The 14,687-nt window shown below is 30.7% G+C and overlaps 1 protein-coding gene across 2 annotated transcripts; it reads right to left on the bottom strand.

Moving 5' to 3' along the window:
• Positions 1 to 242: 242 nt before the first annotated feature.
• On the bottom strand, positions 243 to 3,529 carry LOC148308888 (uncharacterized). 2 transcript variants are annotated; one of them, XM_088260939.1, is made up of 2 exons: positions 2,470 to 3,529; positions 243 to 588 (listed from the first exon to the last, which is right to left on the bottom strand). In XM_088260939.1, the coding sequence occupies exons 1-2, from the start codon at positions 2,473 to 2,475 to the stop codon at positions 325 to 327; spliced, it is 270 nt and encodes an 89-aa protein (XP_088117065.1). In that variant the 5' UTR covers positions 2,476 to 3,529; the 3' UTR covers positions 243 to 324. The 2 variants fall into 2 exon arrangements, with proteins under 2 accessions (XP_088117065.1, XP_088117066.1); XM_088260940.1 differs by having other exon boundaries at positions 3,383 to 3,523.
• Between the last annotated feature and the right edge of the window lie 11,158 nt (positions 3,530 to 14,687).

Below are 14,687 nucleotides of genomic sequence, written 5' to 3'. Positions count from 1 at the left end.
CAGGAGGGCCATTTAAGTCACTTTTGCTTGGCAAAAAAATAAACATCAATGCAGTTAGTCATTTTTAACAAGTCAATATATTATACTTCCAAGTTTAAAATCCTTTGGGATTTTTTCAGGGCAATATTAAGCTTGTAAAAAATCAAACAGTCAAATAGTTACGTTTTTGTAAAAAATCCACACGGTCACTTTCTATACGTTTGACTACGATATATATAAAATATAAAAATGAAAATAAATTAAATGTTTTTATTATTTTAATCGGAACATATTTTTTCTGATCTCCTATATGAAATTTCTAATCGAAATTTTAAGTACAATATTTTAGTCGAAATTGAATCTCCTTCCCCCGTCGAACCGGTAGCCGTAGGCGGCGGCGTTCTTGGCGTCGACCAGGGCGGGGTGGCGATGCTTAAAGAAGGTTCCATGGGCGTGCGGCGCGCGGGCGGCGCTCCCCTGCGGAGTGTTGGGGTAGAAGGCTTCGAACTGTCCTTTGGGAGGCAGAATCTCCGCGATCTCTGGGTCGTTCGGATCGTAAGCCCACGCGCTCATCGCAAAGATCACGACCACGAAGAATACGAAATTCATCTAAAAAAAAAAGTCAAAGTTAACTCGTTGACTGCCACGACAATTTTCGGAATTCCAGTCTAAAAAGCCAATTTCACAAACAATAAAAATATTCATATATATTTTTTGACATCCCATCAAAGATGAAGAAGAATATGAAAGTCTTGGCATTTACGGCTGGTTGACATTAAATGTTGTAAATAAATTATCTGGTCAAATTATAACCTAAAATAATAAAAATGAAAATGAAATTTTCTGGCGTTTCTCATGAATGTGATTATAATCCAGGATTCGGACCTCACAAACAAATGTAAGAGTTTTTGCTTACTAAAAAGCTTTTTTACATCTCACCAATAGATGTCTCTAGTAAAGTTCTAGTGATTCAATAACAAGGTTTCTAAGTTGGTTCATATATATGGAACTTCCAAGAATTTCAGTAGTGTGGTTGTCAATAATGGGTAGAATTGGTGAATGTTACACGTGTGTAAAAAGATCACTTAAACCAGCCTATGACAGTCGTCAGCCCCGTAAATGCCCAGACTTCCATATTCTTCTTCATCTTTGGTGAGATGTGAAAAAATAATATGAAAATAACTCCTGTAATTGGAGATAATCCAGATTTTGTGAACCAGTATTTGGACACACTCAAAATGCTGTAAATAAAAATAATATTTTACTTCTTGATTTCCAATATTTTTTATAATTATATTTTCTGTTCGTTTAATAATAAATTTTCTGTTTATATAAGCCAGCGTGATTTTTTGTTCTCTTCCCAGAAGCCATCTACCCATATTAGCACTGATGTATGTACTAGGAATTTTATCGTAGCTGCACGAATATGGCAAGTAAACACAGTACGAGATAACTCGTAGTTGGTGTCCTAGCGAAGAACGCAATATACGAGTTATCGCGTAGTTGGCAGTCAACGTGTTGAATTATTTTGATTTAATAATATTCCCTCTCTTCTATGACCAATTCGCCTTCAATCCCTCCAGTCGTCAGCGACCGAATTCCAGTTTACTAATTGTCCTTTCTCAAATCTTTCTCACTTCGTTCTCCTAGCTCAGTCAGTGTCATAGAAAGACTTGGTACCATAAACCAAGCTAGAACATAAAATACCGAAAGCTCTTCTTGTAACAGATGGCCTGTTGACGACAGTTAACAGTCCGGCTTCTCCTGTAGAGTTTTACGTGGTTTTCTCTTAGCAAAGAGCAAATACTGATAAGTTCCTGATTGGCGCACACTGGTTTATCTCTACTGTTCCCAACACACTTCTAGGGTTTTAAGAAACATATTTTTTTTGTGTTCAAATCTTGAATCACAAATCTAGTACTTTTAAATCACAAATCTTAGTTTTGAGTACACGGTACACGTGTATAAAGTGATCTCTTAAACTAGCCATGAAAAGCCCTGTAAATAGACCGACTTCACAATTCTATATTCTTCTTCGTCTATGTTGAGATGTTGATTCTAAGAATAATTTACGCTAAAAATCAAAACTATTTTTTTAGGTTGACGTCTAAACCACCTGGACTATGGTTTGGACACGTGAAACGAATGACTGACTACTTTATTTGTGCTATTATAATATTACAGAGACTAACACGCCTTAACGGTAGCTTTAACGAGCTTGTACGAATGCGGGTATGCAACCCCGAGTGCCATGACAATACATATATATATATATATATATATATATATATATATATATATATATATATATATATATATATATATATATATATATATATATATGGTTATATTTCTACTTACTACGCATCCTCCATATATTTTTCATTGTATAAATAATTTTCATCACCCTGAGCTACTTCACTCACGTCATCAGCATCTCTTCAAACATATTCTATTCCCATTCTCATGACAATGGAGCGCAGGACATACCTTCATATAATCACGATCGAGCCAAATCGATACGTTGGCTTATGTACCACTCGAAAATAAGAATATCTCTTCTCTTATTCTTCTTCCTCGTCGATTTCCAGCTATCAATACATTTCTTTAGTGATCTGCTCGCGAGTCGTCTAACTTGGGGTTGGCCGTGCAATGCAATGTGGGGAAGTCTGGATGGTTCCATTCACCTCACATGCGCATATCATTGTCTTCTTCGTTGTCTTCCTCGCCTAACAACATCTTCGATCTCGCATATTTCCTGGTGTTCCTTTTTCTATTTCGTAGACTCGTGCTAGATATGGTCCTTAAAGTCTGCATTTCCTCAGAACAAGAAGATTTTTTTTTCTAACCGGAGCGATATCACAATGAACCGGAGCTGTCTATAATATCCAATAATCTTGCAAATCAGGATGGCAATTCCGGTTTACTCCGGTCGACGCCAAGGCGATAAAAATATGTCACATGTCCTAGCGAACATTCATCGAATCTTTAAATTTAAACTTGCATTTACCTCAAAACGCAATTAATCGAGGTTTCAAAGTGTCTGAAGTGCTCTACGACAATTTACTTTCACAAAGTATTTGCATAAAAAACTGTCACGATGAACGAATAATCCATTCAAGTTATATTTCACGATAAATATACCAATTTTTATCCGGTTTTAATTTCATAACAAGAAATGCTACAATTTATGTATTGTATATCAATGAAATAATCATTTGTTATATAACAAAAATAAAATGTGAATGGTTTGGAGTTTTTTTTCTCTTTTAAACACATGGAAATATAACCTATGTTATGCTTTCCTAATACCAGTGAATACGACAACGAACCATTTCCCAAGGAATAAGTATTATATTACCCGAGCGTTGATGAGTAAGTATATACATTTTTTCTTCCATACCGTTAATTTTATGGTAGATCTATCACTGTTTTTAAACTTATAAATGAAAAAGAAACTTAAATTGTCGTTGTTAGTCAAAATAACGACAGCATGTACAACAAAGTTACATTGCAAGTATTTTGTGCCAAAGTTAAAAACACTTTCTCCGATCCCTGGGTGGGGTGCGCCACTGAACCGATTTTATTAGCAAATGTTCAAACCAAAACTTGATATTGATCAATTTAAAAAAAACTTTGAAAAAACCACTACAGATGGCTCTGTACAATCACTAACACAAACGTTCTGTACAAATTTAAATAGTACATATCGCTCACTCCTTTCAAGAACGTCATAAATCAAAAAACTTGATTTTTCAGGAGAGCGTTTTTAAAATTTAAAAATATAATACAATGTATTAAAAATAAATATCAAGCAACTTACTGAACGTTTTACATTGCAACAGATCTTTTTTAGTAAAACCTGAAGGTTTTTACTCCATTTGAAAAATATTTAGTATGTTTAAAAAAATAATTAAACAATACCTTTTCTTCAAAATGCAAAAACAACACTTTCTGCCCTGTAGCGGGTAAATATTAATTTAAAAATATGCCACTTTTGCTGGGATATAGTATATTTTCTGGGCATTCCGAAAACGTGCACAACTGAAAATTGACGAATTATGATTTATGACGTTCTTGAAAGGAGTGAGCGATATATTACTTTTACAAAATGCTGTACTTTAATTCCGAATTATAGTAGAATTAAATTCAAGTACCTTATGACAATAGTATTTCTTACGTAATGCGTTCCCTTGTGAAAAACGCGTGGAAAATCTATGTATGACAGAGTAAAAAATGAAAACATTATAAATTAATATGCAACTAAGCATCTGTATCACGTTTGTTAAAACTTTATTAAAAAAATAATTTTTATAAACTAACATTTGAAAAAAAATTGTAATAATAGCAAGAAATACAGATTTTAATAAAAACATTCATAATTTCTGTACTCGACATTTTGCTGCCAACCGTTAACAATCAATCATCGATCATTGAGTTTTTCGACTCTACGAGCTGGAAATTATTCTCACAATTATTCTTCGAGGGTTACAATCTGTGTGATGATTGGTTTGCTTCTTTCGTGGTCAGTCTCTACCCAACTTTATCCTCTGCTCGTCTCTTCAACTCGGGGTACCCGCTTCAATGCATGTCGGAGACAATTTGGTCCATGTAGGCTAAGCGGTCCTCTGTAGTCTGTGCCTTCGCACATGCCTTCCGCAATCGTAAGAAGCAGCCTGGGTGTCTCATATTATGTATGGCCAATCCATTGCCTTGCTGTTATGTTACTTTATTTAGTAAGCATCTAGACTCCCCAACCCTGCTTGATACTTCCTTGTTCCCTACATGTTCTGACCAATGAATCCACAATATTCGCCAACATCTCACAACTCTATGTTGAAGATAACATTTTTATTAAACAGGAATGTTTCCGGAATAAATCACTATAGAACATTTTTTGCTCACAATCTCAATTGCCATTTGTAACTTGCCAAAATTAAATTCTGTCATGTAGGAGTGGCTATCCAGAGATGTTCTCTTTTGGATAGGTTCAATATCAACCTGTGTTCGGCTATCAATTGTCCTATTCTCTCAATGCACTTATTAACTGTCAAAAAGTTCATCTTTCTTTCCCAGTTTACAATAAAAACTTGAATTAAAAATGGATAGATTTTACCATGTGACTGCCGAATCAATTAATGAAATCATATAGTTCTATTATATTTTCAACGTTTTTGGTATCGAGAAGGTATAGAAGAGGACCTAGGGTTAAATCTCATGGTACACCAGTAGAGACGGAATGATTGGGGGATTTTAAATTTTGAAATACAGTGGAACCTATCATGGCGAGCATAATTAGTTCCAGAATCTTACTCGTTAAGCGTAACATTATTTGTTTTGACTGGCATGGAAGTCCCGGTTCACAAGTAAATGTCGTGAAAAAGGGACTTCCCCTTTCTCTGAAACTTATCGTTCAAAATGTCACTAGTTAAGGGAGCAACTGTTTCACATATTTTTTTGCTCATAATGCGATCATTATGAGATGTTCCACTGTATAACAAAATATTCACATTCTCTAAGGTAAGAGCAAAATGCTTGTACCTTATTACAAATGCCATAAGTCTTCTTCGAGCATTCCAGGAGAATATTGTGGTCAACCGTTTCGAAGACAGAACGCAGACTGTCAGCTTATAGTATTTAATATGTTAACCCTTTGAGCGATGAATAATAATGAAGATTTTATTAAGAATTAATACTAACATTGGGCGACAGAGTCAACTATTTTCCATGCACATAAAACTAATAAAAAAAATATGGTAAAATCAGTTTGAACTATTTCTTTTCGGGGTGCCCAAACCAGGTACAGGCAAATCAGCAAAGACCCATTTTTTGCCAGTGTGTGTTACGGGCAAATTGTTTGCCCGATTGGGCAAAGGGTTAAAATATTTGAAATGTCAATACCATGTATAAGCTATATAAGGTTGTGGTCCACATAACATAGGATTTATTGGAAAAGAAAAGGGAGAAATAAAAATTAACAATTAATACATTTATCAATACATTTATTATGAAAAATACTAAAAATAAACAAACAAAATATTGTAAAAAGTGTTCTTAGTCAAATAAATATAAATAATATATGCTCAAATAAGCAAAACATCACATTTTAGTTATATATAATGCAGATACATCAAATCTTAGTTACAAATTCCATTTAAAAAAAAAAATGTTTATGCACAACTATCTTAAAAAATAATGATACAAAAACAAATACAATAAATAAGTGGTAAATAAAATTTAAAAAATAGTACATTGTTAAGGTTGTATATATAGTGGGTGTGCTGGCAAAATACACTAAGTAGTATGAAATGTCATATTTATGTAGTTTTAAAAGTAAATTTAACTTTAGGTTTAAAAGTGGGAATTTTATTCGGGCTAAAAGCTTTCAATAACAAGAATTATTCAAACAGGGATTTTAGAGTTAAGGTTTTTTGCCAGTATCCCACGATATGCTTGTATATATATATTTTTTTAGGAAGTGCAGGGTATTCAATATTTAACCAAATGTGTAACATAAGTACGTATAAATAAAAATGCATTTTGAAATTTTTTACGAACATGTTTTTGTATTGTAAACTCTACAATATATATACATTACATATTTAGGTATTATTCTATCTCCCTGTTTAATCAATCAATTCAGTACTAATTTCCATTTAAAAATGGATAAAAGTCCTCTATTAAATCAGACAAAATATATTACATTTTATTAGAAAAAATAAATTATTACTTGGAGAAAAAATAAATTACTAGTTCATTTTAAAGAATAAAGGGTATATTTTACAGCGTCTAAGATACATATTTAAATTATTTATTTACAAATATTTCCAAAATTTTATTTTCATTTTGAGTAAAATAAATGTATTAAAAACTCATTCACTAATTCATAAAAAATATATATTCAATTTTGATCTAGATATTTGTTTTTTTTTTAAATTATTTTATGTATTTATAAAATAATATATATAAAAATCTTTATATATATTAATAATTCATAAACAAATATAGACTGTGTTTTGGTCAAACGTATTTTTTTCTCTTCAAAATAGCGTTTTATCACTCAGGAGGAATGTCAGATTCAATTTACTTCATGTTTTTTTTTGTATTTATAAAAGTATAAAATTTTATGAAAAATATATGGCAGGTATGTATGAAAAGATGCATGAATTTGGAAGAGGCGAAGATTGTCTGCAAAGACAGATTGGTGTGGCTTTCTATTTTTTATGCCTCCCCTGCGGTGAAGCGGCGTGATAATATTTTTTTTAAAATTAAAAATAATGAAATTTTTTATTGTTAAATATGTATTGTGTAAAAACAAAAAGTTTTTTTATAATTTGATGAGATCATATGCTTTTGAAATGAACCAATGATGTTAAAACGACAGCAAACAATATTTTATTCCTGTCATTTCCTGACTGGAATACATTATTATTATTTTTTTTTAAATTTAAAATAGAAAAACCCGCAATGCGTCTATTTTAGATCTGCAGGTAGGATAGTAAGGATAGGGAAGGTAAATGTGAAAATACATCACAAACACCCAGACCAATTGAAAATAAATCTTTCTTGAATTTATTTTGCGATTGGCAGGAATCGAACCCGCGGCGCCAGTAACGCAGTTGAGCGTCTACCCAACTACGCCACGTCGCCCGTCATACTTGAACAGGGACGGCAAGCTAGCCGACTGATGTATATTATGAGTATTGTATATTATGAATATTCAAGATTCATTTGAAAGTGTCAAAATGCTTTTTTTATATGATCTAATACAATTTTTAAAAAAACTTGTTCTTTTTTTCAATGAAAGTTTAATTTAACCCTCCCTTCCCAGTATTGTGTACCTTGTACAAATTGCTTGTAACAACCATAATATCTCTATACATATAATAAATACAAGGCTAAGATTTTAGGTATTCCTCCATAACATATTTACGCATTGATTTAAAAAATAATATTAATAATAACCAGAATTTATCGGGTTCATCGGAGGTATTTTGTGAATATCGGAAACTAATTCGCGTATAAACAGCGCGTCAAGAGTGTACAGGAACCGCGACATTATATTCAAATTTCACTCTTGCATATTTGCACTGTGCAAGCGTGAGGAGCTCAGAGCTCAATGTTCTCGGGTTAGAGGCAGTAGCTTTTGGGCTCCCGACAAGAGTGGACCTATGCTTGTTCCGTGAGCATTGCCAAATGGTTTTTTTTAAATGTTTTCAGCAAATAAATTTACATTATTAAAATTTTTGACTTGATTTATAATTAATTTAGGGGATTAGCTATGTCCGTATTTTTCCGATTTCAAATCGCTAATTTTTTATTGTGTAGTCACTACCCAACACCGGAACGCGCGTTTTATTTTAGCACCTGAAGGGAAAGGTTAAAGAAATTTAGTCAAAAAATTTTAATTGTTTTACAAAAATATTTTCGAAACACGATTCTGCCAATCATTAATGGTTTTGTTCAACAGCTTATGTACACAAAATATGCCACAGTAAGGGTATTTTTTTACCATGCATATGAAACTTTCCTGAATACTCCTTGACGGAAACACAATAAATATTTGTAAAAAAAATAAATATATATTCAAATAATTTTTTTACATCTTCAAATTTCTTACATTTAAAATTAATGCTATTATATTATTTTGTTCATTTCTATAGGAGTGTATGGTAAGCTCTCAATTTACCAAGATAGCTGTGACCAGGAAGCGTTTAATCAGGATGTTTAACAAAACAAAGTATTTTAAGGTCTAAAATGTGCACACCAATATGACATAATTTTAAAGTTAAATTCTACAGATTAAATTCGCCGCAAATAAAAACAGTCAACTGTGTCTATAAAAGTCATATTACGGAATTTGGAAACACTTGGCAACATTCACAATTGTTAGGATTAATGAAGTTATTTTAAAGTTTGTGCGGAAACAATAAAAAATTTTGGGAATTCAAAACATTGTGCATTTTGATACTTTTTTTTAATTAACCGGGATACTCAGTAAATTGAGAGTCTACAATATATGTACAATAAATAATTTATATAAACATATTATTTTATTCAATGTATAGATTATAAATGGCGTATTTGAGTAGCATAACAATCATCACTTGAATATTTCATTACTTAAGAAAACACTTGTTTTCATACCACTTGAGTTTATTTATGACTACTAGTTTCGGAAGCTAAGCTTCCATTTTCAAGTCTACAAGTAAACATAATTAATAAAAAACAGTTCTATAAATAAGGAGAAGGGTAAGTCAAGGGGAGGGGGGGTAAGTCAAGGGGGCGGAGTTTGAAAATAAAGGAAAAATGGAAAGCAAAGGTGAAGATTTTGAAACAATATATTATTTATTTAATTATTATTAGAATAAAGTTTTTTTTGGATTTCTAAATAATTCATAATTTGGCCTTTATGTGGTACAAGGTGTAATTTTAGTTTATGTTTTATGAGAGTGGAATGAGTGATTTGTATCTATAATGTGATTTGCAAATTCCGAAAAATAATTACTAAAAGTACCGCTACGATGTTCTTTAATTGAAATCTTTAAATTTCTCGCGGTTTGGCCTATATTTTTTTTATCGCAATCTCCACACAATCCCCTCCTTCCACTAACTTACCCCTCTCCTTATTTATAGAACAGTTTTTATTAATTATGTTTTAGTTTACATTTAGACCTGAAGAAAGTGTTTTCTTCAATAATTTTAGCATGTCTTACCACAAAGTAAAATGCCGAAACAATAAATGAATATTTCATAGTTACTAAATTAATGAAAACTTATACATATCCAGTAAAAATGTTTTTTTATGAATCTAATTGAACATTGCAATGCGAAAAAATCAACAGCATTAGGTTTGTATATTTTAGATAAAACACTTGATAAATCTGTTATATTTTTAGAATATCATATATTTCGAAACGAACACCAATTTCGATTTAGTCTCCAGTCGCTCAAAAATAATATATCTTATTAAAAACTATTCCATATTTTGCTCTTATAATAACGCAATCGTTCAAGTGGTCTGGCAATTAGACATTTGACTTATATCCATGTTAATATGGAAAAAGTACCTTATTACTTTTAATTATATTATTACTATTATTATGGAATAAAAATGATATGCAAAGAGTACGGGAGAAAATATGCAACAAAAATTATCACAAATATTGTCTTTTTACTACAATCTACACTTTTTATTACACAATTATACTTACTTACATATAACCCAATAAATTACTATTGCTTAAATTCTTGAATCACATTTAACGACATAATGATTTTTTAGCATTTTCAAGAGCATTTTTGTATCGTCAGTCTACAGTTAGCTAATAACAGCTGTAGAAGTGTGTTACAATTTATATGTTTTATAGTGCCTAACAATGTTGGGTGTATTGAGTAATTTAATTTTTTTTTCATTATTGGAAGTTGGTCAATAATCATAATTAATAAATTATAGAAGTAAATAAATTATCTCACTACTTTCACAACACCAATCAGAATTAAAACATTTATTTTCTTAGCTTCTACGATTTTGCAGGACCTTAAATTTTGTTTCTACTAAAGTCAAATCAAAATTCAGTTATTATGTTCATTATAACCAAGAAACTTCAGAACAGTAGTAATAAAAGTGGGTTAGTCAATAAATTATTGCTAGTACAGTGGAATCTCTGATATTCGTTAAGCGAAACACTCGTTATGCGAAACATTTTTTGTTTTGACTGGCGTGGAAGCCCCGGCTCACAAGTTAATGTCGTGAAAAAGGGACTTGTCTTTTGGGAGCAACTTTTTCACATTTTTTTTAAGCTCGTTTTGTTAATTACTCGTGAGAGGTTCCACTGTATTTTTATATAAATATTACATCTTACAGGATAATGTTAATAATATCATCATAAGAGACACTATTGTTGCAAAATCGATATATGCATTTCTGACTAGATTTCATAGTAGTATCATTTTGTAAATTTTAACTTTATGTAGAAAAAAGATGTTTAACATATTTACAAAAAAATAAATAAAATTATTGCTACAGTTATTAACCACCAGGTATTAACACCAGTATTAAACAAATTAATGTTACATTCTTGACATAAAGTTGATACCTATGTAATATTCATTTAGCAAATATAATAAATAATTAGCAGTACGAAAAGGCGCAGTCAAATCACATTTTGTAAATAATAATAAAAATATACCTGAAAGAGACAGACGGCTTTTGTCTTTTTGGCGGAATTGTGGAAGTTTTTCATAACCCTTTTAAGGTGAAACTATGGTCCAATTGCACATCAATGACAAAAACAGTAGATTTTAAATAATTTGAAGTCTTCGTTCATTGAACGACATCAACACTTTTAACACATTGTTTGCAGAAAAAGCTGGTAGAGAGCGGGAGACGCTTATAAGCATTCTACTCGCTTATTTTTGGTAGAGTGCAAAAGGACGCCAAAAACAATGTGCAGATGGGAATTGGATTTGCAGTAACTTGTGATTAGTATACTGAGGTTCGGGCTTCAGACTGTCCGAGTATAATCAGGGTTGAAGTCCATGAAAAAACCACCTGACAAGAATGTGTTAAAACTTTATACTATCGTCTAGAGAAAATAAGAAAAATTAAAATGAAACAAATACATTGTTAAACGTTAAATACTACTGTAAAATATGTTAAAATAAATGTCATGAATCATTGTATTGCTTGAAATTCTACTCGACTCAGTTTCAAATACAAAATTCAATGGCCATTATGTATTTCAATAAATTTGGCACGATCCAGTTCATCAAGAGGTGACATACTCAAAACATAATATCAGTATCTGATACATACATAGTTTACTCAAATATCTCTTCATTTCTCAAATTCGTAACAAAACAGCAGCCCACAACACGTAATTTGAGTTTTACACTTACAAGCGGTGACACTTATTTGAAATTGCTACATAACACGTAGAAATACCTAACAATTTTATTTTAAATTTCTTCAAGCTTATATTACAGATTGCGTTCAAATTTGATGAACATGCAACAATAATTATTAGTAGCTTATATAGAGCACATTAATATGGTTACTTAATTACACCCCATCAATTTGAAGAAAGTTTTCACACCAAATAAGATATGATCACCTTTACAGTTATTTTTCACACTATAGATATCGTATTTTGCTATTCAAATGATTGTGTACATTACAATTCGACCCTGTCTAATTACTTTTATATTAAATAAAAAATAATTAGTTGACATTTTTGTATAACATAAAAGTGACTGATGACAAATTTAAACCAAAAACCATTAAAAAAAAAATCCGTATTGTGTTACTTGTCTTTATCGTTATTGTTGTCTCTATGGTTTTGTGAACATACAAAACCATAGAGAAAGTGCAGGTGTATAAAATTATTGTTGTTATTATTGTTGGAAATTTCAATATTATTATGAGTATATGTATTGATGTTTATTTGATTCAACTTATTGCGGTAAGGTTTTATTAGGTTTACTGTTAAAACTAATAGAAGTATTGAAATACTTAATTATTTATCATTACGAGAAAAGAGTGTGACTAATTATAATACTTTAAAAAAAAAACAAATCTTGTGACACAATTGCAAATGTAAACAAAATTAAAAGAACTTCACCAAATACATATAATAAACAACCTTGTCTTTAGAGATCTCATATGCTCATATTAGTTATATTTTATACAATATTAGAATGCACGTAATTGCAGTTACAACCTTTTGTCGCACAAGACACAGCCCTGCTAAGTAAAAACACAGTTGCGACAAAAAATGACTGGCAGGTAATAAGGTCAAAAGTTACGTTACCTTACACACATGTGATATATTTGCGATTTACCAATTCGACAGAGAAAAAAACATAGACTGGAATTCAAATATAAAAACAAAACACCTGTACAAGACCACACTTTGATTTTATCAATGTAAACATCACTAGTTTCGAGAACTACATATGTCCTCATAATCAGGTGAAAATGCAAACTGTTTGTATTTTTCCCAGTTGCTGAGAGCATCAGTAGTTCTCAAAACTAGTCGCGTTTACATTGATAAATTTAAAAAGTTACACAAGTGATTTATTTTCATATTCAAATAATCATGCTTTTACGCAAAGTTAATGCCAAATGAATAAATAATATAGGCTGGAATTATTTGTGTGTTAACTTTTTTCAAGACGAGAAAATTTGTTAATAATGACCAAATCATTGAAATAAACTGTTATAGAAATAATTAAATTTTTATAAGCGAGACTCATAGTTTTTATTTGTGAATCTTTTTAGACACCACGAGTCTTTATTTCCTCTGAATGAGGTAAACGTAACTGTGTGTTTTTTTTCATTGCTGATACAATACTGCATTTTGTCATTTGTTAAGCATAAGTAACCCTTAACATTATAATTTCCATTTATGACTTTTTTGTATTGGTGTAGTTGTTAACTTTTTGCTTAGCAGGGCAGTATAGGGATAAACGACTTTGGTAATTCATCGTAATATTAGATGGTACTCCAAGCAAATGCTTACATCCGTGGTATATTTCTATTACACATCCTAGATTACTCTCGGATTTAATATTATTTTATAATGTAATTAATATTTAAGTAAAATAGGTTTAGAATTCTTTTTGTTGTAATCAACCACTTGTAAATTCGAAAAGGAAATGTATTCACTGACAATGTATCCACATACAAATATGAGTGGAGATTTTTTGAGACAATTTATATTTTTTTATAATACAACAGCTGTGAAAAAATATTGTAATTCAAATCAATAAGAAATTTATCAAATACACTGCAACATTATAACAAATTGTGGAACCATTTTGTCAGTTGTTAATCTAAGATGTAAATTAAATATTACATTATAAATATTTAATTTATTCACAATTTACGCTTATTTCCGTCAAAGAGGTGGCTAGCTACTCCATTGCTTGATGAACCATGATAATTTAACAAATTTAGAGAATACGCTATTTGTACTATCAAACATACTGCAACTTTATAATAAATCTTGGAAGCATTGTGTCTGTTGTCAAACTAAGAAGTAAAATATTTAATTTACATACGTTATTTTAATTACTCATTTAGTTTTGAATTTTTTCGATGAGAAATTTCGCTTATTCCATCAATACGATGGTCAGTATTGCTTACAATTTGTGATACAATCTAAGAAATTTAGGGGAACACCATTTGTATTAGCAAATACACTGCAACTTTACAATAAGTATTAAAAGTATGTAGTCAGTTGTCAAACATAAACTATTTAAATTACATAATGCCTATGTTAATTATTCATTAGTTTAGAATTTTTTCGTTAAGAATTTACGCTTGTTCCATCAATAAGGTGGCAAGCTACTCTACTGCTTATAATTTGCGAAATAACCTAAAATGAAAGAATACACTATATGAGATAGCAAATACATCCCAACTTTACAACAACCCTCGGAAGCATTCTGCCAGTTGTCGAACTATAATGTAGATTATTTTTAATTACAAAATACACATTTTATTTATTTTTAGTTTCATCAATATTATTGAACTACCCTATTGCTTAAAATTTGTTCCTCGGGACTCACACATATTGATAGAGAAGCATACATAATGGTTGACTTCATACTACTCTAAAAAGGGAAATATTTAGAATTATTGTTACTTTTAAAAGACACATTTGATAGTAATAAGCATCTATTTTTCCTTGGAAGATCTACGC

The sequence above is a fragment of the Brachycentrus maculatus genome, unplaced genomic scaffold (assembly GCF_059751285.1).
Source record: "Brachycentrus maculatus isolate JH-2025_06_01 unplaced genomic scaffold, ASM5975128v1 h1tg000144l, whole genome shotgun sequence".
NCBI lineage: Eukaryota > Metazoa > Arthropoda > Insecta > Trichoptera > Brachycentridae > Brachycentrus > Brachycentrus maculatus.
The sequence above is the reverse complement of the archived record's forward strand: the minus strand, read 5'-3'. Positions and strand labels throughout refer to the sequence as shown.